General features: G+C 43.1%; 1 protein-coding gene across 3 annotated transcripts; it reads left to right on the top strand.

The window, feature by feature from the left end:
- Positions 1 to 103: 103 nt before the first annotated feature.
- On the top strand, positions 104 to 10,297 carry LOC116219803. Of its 3 annotated transcripts, none has more exons than XM_031563745.2 (7): positions 109 to 328; positions 5,619 to 5,954; positions 6,658 to 6,738; positions 6,908 to 7,006; positions 7,240 to 7,326; positions 7,409 to 7,498; positions 8,691 to 10,297. In XM_031563745.2, exons 1-7 carry the CDS (start codon positions 280 to 282, stop codon positions 8,813 to 8,815), a joined length of 867 nt encoding a protein of 288 aa, XP_031419605.1. In that variant the 5' UTR covers positions 109 to 279; the 3' UTR covers positions 8,816 to 10,297. The 3 variants fall into 3 exon arrangements, with proteins under 3 accessions (XP_031419607.1, XP_031419605.1, XP_031419606.1); XM_031563746.2 differs by having other exon boundaries at positions 110 to 328; positions 6,724 to 6,738; XM_031563747.2 differs by lacking the exon at positions 7,240 to 7,326 and having other exon boundaries at positions 104 to 328.
- The last annotated feature ends 678 nt before the right edge of the window (positions 10,298 to 10,975 follow it).

Here is a 10,975-nt window from a genome sequence, read left to right as displayed (position 1 = left end):
CATATGACCTTGTTGGAATGAGTGAGCGAGTGACAGTGTGTATTAATGTGTGTGTGTGTGTGTGTGTGTGAGTGTGTGTGTGTGTGTGTGTGTGTGTGTGTGTGTGTGTGTGTGTGAGAGTGTTTGCTGAGACGTGTATTATGGTTCCTCTTTTTCATCTCTATAAACAGGCAGAGTCTGGATGGCTTCACACGTCTTCATTAGTCAGGCGGCGAAGAAGTTCCTCTCTAGCCAGTTACAACACTGTACCCGCATCAGAATGCTGTTTTTCAGACCAGGATGATAACTTTTTTGGGATTTGTGGTGCTGATGGCTGCATTTTCTCATGGTAAGTGTGTGTGTGTGTGTGTGTGTGTGTTTGTGTGTGTGTGTGTGTGTGCAGGATGAGTGTGTGTATGTTTGACTGCTGGATGAGTGTGTGTGTGTTGAAAGTCGTCGTTTCTGGCGAATCCCTGATGAAACGCCAAAGCTGTACCTCTTGATCATAAATGGAGCGAGCAAAAGACTTGTGTGAAGTGTGTGTGTGTGTGTGTGTGTGTGTGTGTTTGTGTGTGTGTGTGTGTGTGCAGGATGAGTGTGTGTATGTTTGACTGCTGGATGAGTGTGTGTGTTGAAAGTCGTCGTTTCTGGCGAATCCCTGATGAAACGCCAAAGCTGTACCTCTTCATCATAAATGGAGCGAGCAAAAGACTTGTGTGAAGTGTGTGTGTGTGTGTGTGTGTGTGTGTGTTTGTGTGTGTGTGTGTGTGTGCAGGATGAGTGTGTGTATGTTTGGCGAACGCCAAAGCTGTACCTCTTGATCATAAATGGAGCAAAAGACTTGGGAAGTCAGCTGGCAAAGAGATCTGTTTATTCCAAATGACAAAGTTTAGCAAAGCTTGGCACACAACGATGTCTCAACAGTGTGATGTTTAGCAGAGCTTGGCACACAACGATGTCTCAACAGTGTGATGTTTAGCAAAGCTTGGCACACAACGATGTCTCAACAGTGTGATGTTTAGCAGAGCTTGGCACACAACGATGTCTCAACAGTGTGATGTTTAGCAGAGCTTGGCACACAACGATGTCTCAACAGTGTGATGTTTAGCAGAGCTTGGCACACAACGATGTCTCAACAGTGTGATGTTCTCGAAATCTCTAAGCTCAGATCGTACAGGTACTGATTACTGAAAATACTCTTCTCCAAATGGTAACAGAATTCCATAACTATTATAGGGCTACAGAATTCACATATTAACACATTAACGCTTTTGGGGGATATAAGTTTTGGGCTACTCTGGACCTTTTGGCAGGAAAGAATAACTTGGCTGAGGGGAAACAAAATGTGTCACATTGTAGTGTTTTAATTAATGTGTGGAGGTCTTTGATGTCGGTATATTTGATGTAAGTGTGTCACTCATCCGTGGGGGGAAAGAGTGTGGACGGTAGGTCCTAACGGGATAGGTGTGAATGTGTATGCATAGATGGAGATAGGTAAGACCTTGTTTGGTCATCAGGAGGGTTCTAGTTTGGTCATAGCGTGATAGGGAATGGGTGTGTCTGGGGGTCTAGTTCAAGGTGTAAGGTGGGGGCTTGTAAGGAAAACGAAGGGTATGCGGTCTACATAGATGTGAAAGGTGTGAATGTCAGACAGGGAGGGTCTTGCTAACAGTTTGTGTGTTAATGAAGGTGGCGTGAATTTGATACATTCTTGTGGGGGAAGAATTCGTGATTTGCAACTCCCTAGAAAATATATGAAAAATACCAATATTTCACAGTATACATATCTGCAGGATGAGTGTGTGTGTGTGTGTGTGTGTGTGTGTGTGTGTGTGTGTGTGTGTGTGTGTAGGATCAGAGACTGATCAGTATAGCCATAAATGTCATGGGACACAGACTGACATAACATATTTGTTTGGATGGATATGTAGACGTGTTATTATATTTGTTCGGATGGATATGTTGTAGAAGCTGTAGAAACATTGATTTTTTTATGTGACAGATTGATTCCATATGCTAAAAGGCAAAGATTGAGTGTAAAACCTCATAGGCCACCAAGACAGAGTGGATGAGCCAGGCCAGCATGAGGAAAGTCAAATAGCAAAGTGTATCAGACAACAAAATGTGTCCAGTCATATTTTCACCATCGGGCTTCATAGAACACAACATTCTCCTTACGTAAAATCATCCACAGGGATCTTATTCATAATAATGAGGGGGATTTTGAACTTACTGAACGTACTGTATGAGGTAATTTGGGTCGATGTACATTTTCTCCACAAAACAGGATTAGGGAATGGTTTGGTGGAGCCAAAAGAATGCTGATTACTGTTCTATCTACCTTACTCTGTGCTTTATCCAAAGGCACATTTCTTTTCTGAATGAAGGTGATATCCAATCATGATGGTCATAGACATAACATTAACTGGTTCTCAGGTGTGGCATGCAAGACTGTCCATTGTCTCTCAAGAGGTTGTATTTGTTACTACTGCCCAGTCTCTCAAGTGGGTTTCTGCATCCTGCCACAGTATGTTTACAATAAATCACCTGGTGCCTCCAGTCAGTGGAGCTGCAGTCAGTCAGTGGACTTGCATTTTGGTGGCACTGACTTATTCATCGACATAATCACAGACCTAGTGTCTCATATGACTTAATCACAGACCTAGTGTCTCATATAAAATCCTCTTATTTATTTATCTAATAGGACATTTATGACCAATAGGAATGGCATATTTTCTAATGTTGCACACCTCTCGTTTGGTCTCCCGCCAGGTCCAATGCTTGGCTCCCATTCTGTTCTCACTTTATGTATTGCCTCTCGGCCAGTTATTCAGAAAGCATGGGATCTCCTATCACTGCTACGCTGATGTTTGGATGACAATTTACAGGGTATGATCAAAACATTCTGGGACTGTGCCTATACATTTTTTTTAAATATTCCTAATTTAAATGTGGCTGCCATCCCCTTCACTATCTGCAATTCGTGCTGGATATCCTCCACCCAGTCAAAACGGCAACCCTTCAGCTTGAATTTCATTATGGAAAAGAGGAAGAAGTCGCAGGGAGCGAGATCAGGAGGGACATTTGTGTTGTTGCAGCCAAACACATGCTTTCAACGTGCTGTGAGTTTGCTGTGAGTGGGCACGTTGTGATGGAGCACCCGATTTTAACTTGGTCATGTATTCCTTTTAGCGGCACTTAGTTCAGTCTGAGCTCAGGCTTTTATTTGTGGTTTTAGTCAGTCTCGGGCTTACTCAAGTTCACTTATTAATTTGTTGTTCTTTTGTTTTGTTTATATTGTGTTGGTCGGTTTATTCTGCATGTTCTATTATCAATATTTATGCTTTCATATTTGTATTTATCCATTCTCTTTTAGATGATGCTTCCTTAGGTTCATTTTTCAGACAAAGCAGTCAGCATAACTGTTAGACTCAGCCAGTCAACATCCGCTGTGTTAATTCAATAGACAGTCAACCTCCCCTGTTTTAATACAATAGACAGTCGACCATGTCCAGAACTGACGCAACAGTCAACCAGGAGAGGCATTGCATTATCATGTCATGCGTTGCTTAACCCAGCTGTTTCAGTTTCTTCAGTCTTACCAAACTGACACGCACAGATGCACACACATAACCACACACACACACGCACACACACACGCGCACACACACACACACACACACACACACACACACACACACACACACACACACGGCAGTCTGCCAGTGCCAGCTGGTGGGTGTGGCTGGGAAGCTCAGTCATCAGTCATCAGTACGAGTCAGTGTCGTCAGTTTGATCATCTACACCTGTGGGTGGGGTTGTGTTTGATCATCTACACCTGTGGAAGGGGTTGTGTTTGAGGTTATGATTTAGTTGAGACTTTAACTTTTGTTCATGCACGCTACATTACATCACACTGCAGATTACATCCAAGCACTGGCTGACAATACTGACTGATTCATCCACATCATTTTTTCAGTACATTTTCTATTTATTCCATTGAATGCTTTTGCCTCAAATTCACTGCTGTCCTCCTTTTTTTGTTATGGCCTACAAGCCGGTCATTAAAAAATATGGGGGCTCGTTCTTTAATTCAATAGTTTGCAGCTCAGTGTAACTTTAGTTTGGGTAGCGCGTATTGAAGGCTTACGTTTAGAGTTTAGGTGTGGATGCACATTTGTTCTGTAATGACGTGGCTCTGAAGTTTTGGTCCTGTTTTGTAGTGCCTCATTTGAGAGGTAAGCGACTGATTGTTTTGTAGTGTGCGCTTGAATGGCTATATCACTTATGGATTTGGTTTTAATTGGCATTTTTGAGCATATCAGGGATTTTGGCCCACAGCTTGTGATGAGGTCGCTGAAACAAATTGGTAAGTACCACGGTGGAGTTTCCCCAAAGGACATCACACCCAAGTTGACCGTGTTACAGTAACAAGTCGAAAAAAATAAATAAATACCAATCGTTACCAGATGTTAGCCATACCAGTTGATGGCAATGCATTATGTGGTATTTTGCACATACAAACACCATAGCAACAGTCCACAGATAGAAGTTGGACAGTTCTGTGAGTACGACTGATTTAATGAGACACAAATAAGACAGAAGTGCTAATAAAGTTGATGTGCGGTGGCAGCCATCTTGGATTCTGAAGTCGGGGTTAGTGAGGTTTGTCTGAGTTGGAATTCTGACTTCAGTGTGTGTTCCTGTTGAAACAACCGATTTGGAACTGGGAAATGGACTTCCGAGGACAACTGGAACGCACCATTAGCAGCATATCCTCAATTAGATGTGCTGATCATTGTTTGTTTTTCTTTGGTGTTTTTGTATGGCAACGGTGGTTAGGGCCGTTGGCTCTGGGGCATGTCCATGACTTGCAGTAGTGTCCAGTCATCGGTTGTACGCACGCACACACACACACACACACGCGTGGCCCAAGGGTAATCAGTGGCCCAGGGGTAATCGGCGGGCCATAAGCCCTAATGAAGCCCAGAGAAGGCATGATCAAGCCCCGGAAGTGACAATGGATACGCAACTGGCCTTGGCACGCACTAGCTGGCCTGGAATTGGCCTGGTAGTGGAAACACAGCTATTTTGAGCATAGCCTACCTCTGTCTTTTCCTTTACACCATAGTAGTCTAACTACTAGAGGTAGTTCCGGGGGTTGCCATTTGCTACCTGTAGAGAGGGTGGACATGGCTTGAAGTAACAACTTCAACAACAGGAGACTGGGTTTGGCCGAGTGGGACCTCAGCTGCAGTTGGTCCGATGCAGTCTCTCTTGGGGAAGCAGAGTGGGGTTTGGGGCTTGCCTGTGGTAACTGGACACTGTGGAGACACAGGTCATCGCTGAGTCTTCTCTGTGTAACTCTGAAGCAATGCTCAAGGTGAAGATTGAGCAAACTGAGTTTAAGATGGAGGGATCTGAATCTCACTGTTCTGGCCAGGGTTAGGATAGGCTGTTCTGTTTTGTGTGTTTTTGAGGAGGATTTTGGCCAAGATCTGAGCATGGTATTTTCAACAAGGTTGTGGAAAGGTATGTTCTCAACTGTTTATTGTCAGTAAATGCAGGTTTTCTGTTTGTTCAGGTCTGGACTCATATAGATGTGTTCAAATGATGAGAACAAATCTTTCTTAATGCAGGTGTGGACTCCATCTGTGATGTTACTCAGGATGCTGTATGTAACGGCACCCTAGGACTACCTGTGTACCTACAGCTGATTAGGGACGCCACAGGACACGAACTGAAGTTATTCAGTGGAGATAAGAATGTTTTTACATCCAAATCCTCCAAGACAGTGTTCTTTAACGAGTTCAACAACCCATCATACCTCCAGAGGTGGCAGTTTGTTCGTGATAACGGGACCTTGATTATTAACCCTGCAGAGAAGAGAGACGCAGGAACATACAGAGTGGAGATCTATGAGGAGTCAACAGGGAGGAGTGTGGGAGATCACACAGTTCAGCTGATCCTTCAAGGTAAATCACTTCAACTCATCTCTGAACCTTTAAGAAGTTAAGTAACCTTCCTCCTTGTCACACTGAACCTAAACACTGAACCACTGTGAGGTTTAGTTTATAGGTTTATATTTTCACAGATGATAACACTTTAGTCAACCAATTTCTCAGGCTATGATGACTTTGGAAACTGTTTTATCAGTGCATAGCTGTACGGTACATGGCTTTGGAGGTGATGTTGGGGGGTTATAAGCTCAAGTATAACTCCACAAAAAAGAAGACATTTGAAACAAATCGTTAGAAAGTCAAAAGAACATTTAAAGCATGTGTGGGGGGTGGAGGGGGGGGGAAGCAAAGCCGGCAAATTGCCGTATGCCATAATAATAACAATGATGAGTTATGAGAGTAAAGAATACAGACACGGGGTGTTCAGCAGTATCTGAGTTTGCAGGGTTGACCAGAGGAGGTTAAATCACAACATTTGACACGCAGTCATAACAGTTATGATGATGCTAGCATGGCACTGGATTATATACTAATAAACTGTAAATATCACTGGATCATCTATCCTCTACCATGTGTTACAAAGGCTTATGACAGTGTTGCCATCTGTTATAACATGTTTATGATATGTTTATGCCCTCTGATGGAGGATGTATTCCAGTCACATAGAGCCTCCTCCACTGCATCTGTTATAACATGTTTAACATATAACGTGTTTCAGGTACCTCCACTGTGTCTGTCAAACCAACTAACCAGACTAACACGACTCTTCCCTCTACCCACCCAGGTCCCTCAGTGACGGGTAAGTCAGTGATCTGAGTGTGCTGTTACCGTCATGATCAATATCTTTATGTTCACTGGAGGTAGTTAATAACACATCATACAGTAGGTGAGTCTTCTTATAATAGTGTATGTTGTGTGTGTGTGTGTGTGTGTGTGTGTGTGTGTGTGTGTGTGTTTCTCTCTTTCAGTAATAGTTATTTGTGTGTTATTATCCCTGACTGTGTGTCTGTGTGTCGCTGTGGGGACGTTCTACATCAGAATGAAAAAGAGGAATACACACACTCCAGGTTAGAAAGCCTGTGTGCCACCACTCTTTCTGCATGCAGACACACACAAATTAACATATATCATGCACACACACACATGCACACACACACACACATGCACACACACACACACACACACATGGGCGCACACACACACACACACACACACACACACACACATACACACACACACACATTGTCAAGTGAAATTCCCAATGAAAGCCTGAAGGTTTTACCTGTATTTGTGTTTGCAGTGAGTGAAAAGAAAGAGCCTGACGATTTGGTGTACGCCCAGGTGACCACTGGTAGCAACGGCAGAAGACAAATATCAGACATTCAAGGTCAGATCACACATATCAGCACACACACACCCCCTGCACCTGCTTCATAACTACATCTGCTTTGTGTCTGTATGGTCATCAGGTACAAGAGTGGAAACAGAGGATGTGGTGTATTCTGGCGTTGCCATGGCAAATAGGAGCAGCAGGCATAACAGCAGGAAGCCACCAGCAGGTGAGTCTCTGAAAGAGGGACTTTATTCACACACACACACTTACACAAACACATACACACAAAGACACACATATACTTACAGACATGTGTATAATATAATGTAGTATAATAATCAGAATTTAAGTGTATTGAAATCATCTGGTGTCTCACTTGACTTGCATTTACATTTACATTTAGTCATTTAGCAGACGCTTTTGTCCAAAGCGACGTACAAGGGAGAAGAGCAATAAAAAACATGGTGTAACAATAAATACTACTTTACATAAGAATTAGAAAAACGACCTAGAAAGGAAAAAGAAGTGCAGAAATGTAACTGCTGAAGTGCAAGTTAAGCGCTAGTCAAGGTGCCAGTTAGGAAGGGAGGACTTACAGAGAAGAAAGCTACTGAGCTATATAAAATACAGAACAGACCATTGCCATGAGGAGCATTGTAACTGGTTCAGTAATGTCAAAGTATCAGCAGAGTGAGAACATGTTAGACTGGTTAGCCCCTGTAAAGGACAGAAGCCCATGGTGTGTAGACTAACTAGATAAGTGGCGGCTGGTCAAACTTGGAGAAAGGGAGGTTAGATACTGCAACAAAGACTAACACACAAACGCTGTGAGCTCTTTTTTGTGTCCAGAAGCAGGTCTCAGTTCTGATACGTTAGTGTCAGTATCATGACTTAAGTGAGTGTTCAGTTTTTGGGATAAGTAGCCCGTATTCACAAACAACCGATAAGATCCATTCTTTTCTGGAATTAAATGAAATGTAACGTTTGATTGTCAAATTAAACTAGCTACTGTCTACACAAACGTGTCATCACACAGATGCGCTTTGTGGTCAGCATATTCCGTTATTATTTAATCTGTAGCCTTCATTTGTGGTCTGAGCCTGTTTAAGTAAATATGTTATCATGGCTCTACGCAGGGATGAACAATACTTAATAAATATGTTATCATGATATTTGCACATTCATCATGGCAGAATCCCTTCCATCATACAGGAACAAGAGTAACTAATATTATCTAATGCTGTGAGGTATTATGACTGCATGATAGTTCACTTGTATAAACCTGCACCTAATTCAGTCATTTTATAAACAATTACTGTCATGGTCCATCATTGTCTGTAATTCACATACAGCAATCTCTTTCTCTCTCCCTCCTTCCCTCCTTCCCTCCCTCCCTCTCCCTCTCCCACTCTCCCCAGCTGAGGCGTATGAGTTGGAGTATGCTGAGGTGTCTGCCTTCAGTAAGCGACGGGGCCCAACTGAGAGTCACAGGCCAGAGGAGTCGGTTGAGTACGGGGAAGTGAGAGTCCACACACCACACTGACCCACAGCAGGCAGACAGTGTGTATGCTCAAATGCACCTCGGACAGTGACCTGTGTGTGTGTGTGTGTGTGTGTGTGTGTGTGTGTGTCTGTGTCTGTGTCTGTGTCTGTGCACCTGTGGAGGCATGTAGCAGAGTGTGTGTCTGTTCCTCACAGCAGGTTAATGTGGAGGTTAATGACCACAGCAGACACAACTAACCAAGGGTACTATAATGGTGGAATTATGTGGTTAATTAAGGTTACTATCATGATGAAATTATGTAGTTAACCAGGGTTACCATTGTTAGGAAAAAATACACTGCGTGTTGTTTCGGAGAGGAACCACCATATGAAGCAATTTGTTGTAACAAGGTTGAGTTTTACTGGTAGGTAACGACACAATACAACTTGCCCAACAGACAGTCAAGTACAGTCAAGCAAGCCGGAGAATGTGAATTCTAGAGTCTAAACAGAGGATGCTCCCACTTTTAAGGCCTAATTCTGTGATGTCGCTTCTGGCCCCCTGCACCTCCCACATACACTGTCTTCCACTCGGCACTTTGTTATAACACATGATTAACTTCTGCTTTTAATCTGCTGACATGTATGTCTGGACATTTTTGTCTGTGCCCCAGCCTTGACCACCTAAGATTTATATGCTTCTCTCCTCTTCCGGGCCTTTGTTTTAACTTGCTTTCTCCTGTCTGACTCTTTACATTTCCCCTGCAGATGTTACTTGCTGTTTTTCTGACTTGTTGGCAGACTGCCCTTTTATTGTGATTATACTTCATTGATACATTTGGTTAAATGTGATATGATTAGATAAATTTGATAATTCAAATGTATCTTACATTTCCCTCCTTTGACCTCATTTATGAGGTCAACAATTTCTCCAAGCATAAGCCACTAAGAAGCCAGGTTACATGTTCAGGATGGGTTTTCGTTTTACTTTACACAATTCTATCAATCACCCTCCTTTAGCATTCTAGCACAGCATAAGCAATATTACACCTCCAGGCTCTACTCTGTCACCGGGATGCCTGCCCCCCTCTCAGGTCATCCGCCCCCCATGGCTTGGTGAGACTGCCAGTGCTTTTCTCTTAGAGGTCACCCTCAGAGCGAAACCTTTCAGTGCCTAAACAGTGTCTAAACTAATAAAAGTAAGCTATAATAGTAAGTACTTCAAACGGTTAGTCTTATACTAAAATTAACTATTAGGTTACATTTTTTATACTATAATCAACTTTTTGTAAAACTAAAAAATACAAAATGCAATAGTACACCATTTTATACTAAAATCCTGGCACAATAGCATTATGAGCATGCACATTTCAGCAAAAAATCATCATTCATTTTTTTTTTTTTCTTCTTCACCCCCCTACTCTCACAACTGACTTTCCTGCTGTCTACTCTCTCTTTCTGCCTCTTGGGGTTCTCTCCAGTATTCATCTTCCAAGTAGTCGAACCAATCTGCTTGAGCGTCCAAACACTGGTCGCAAATCACCTCCCTCGGATCACCACTCTTCCACCACACTCCTTCCTGAAACAGATTCTCATCAACCACATCTTCCCCTCCTTGGTTAAACAATTCATTCAATGTCTTTTTGTGGTGACTCAACATTTGAGCCACCACAGCTGCTCTCCCCGGTGTCATAAGGCCAAGAGGTATCCCATCCCCATCATCATCATTATCATCATCATCATCATCAGGTCTGCAAATTGCCCAATCCTCATTTACTAACACCGCTAACCTCTGCAATTTGGCCATCTCTTTGTTGTGAATTTCTGCCCATTCCCAGCACATCCAGCCGGCTCCCCTGCCATATCCATACTTACAGTAGGGGTTGCCTATTGGGCAATCAGGTGTGTACGGGCCTTCAGGTTTTATCCATACCATGTCATCCCCAGTCATCTTAGTGTCATCCTTACTCTCCGTGGGTTCATCTGTCTCCCCTTGTCCATCTCCATCCTCCTTTTCTGTTGGGGAAATAAACAGTGTCGCCTCCCATGTGTTCCCTACTCTACCTACCGCTCCGAATGGGAGAGTCTCCATTTGTGCTGCCTGGTACTTAGGTGGTGCGTCTGGGATCTCATCTTTTCCATTAATTGCTCTTTCTATGGTGCGAGTAGCTAGAGTTCTCATACATGGAATGCAACAACATCCACAGGTGGTCAGTATGGC

Source organism: Clupea harengus, chromosome 26 (genome assembly GCF_900700415.2).
Source record: "Clupea harengus chromosome 26, Ch_v2.0.2, whole genome shotgun sequence".
In the NCBI taxonomy this organism is placed as follows: Eukaryota; Metazoa; Chordata; class Actinopteri; order Clupeiformes; family Clupeidae; genus Clupea; species Clupea harengus.
This window is presented reverse-complemented; position numbering and strand designations above follow the sequence as displayed.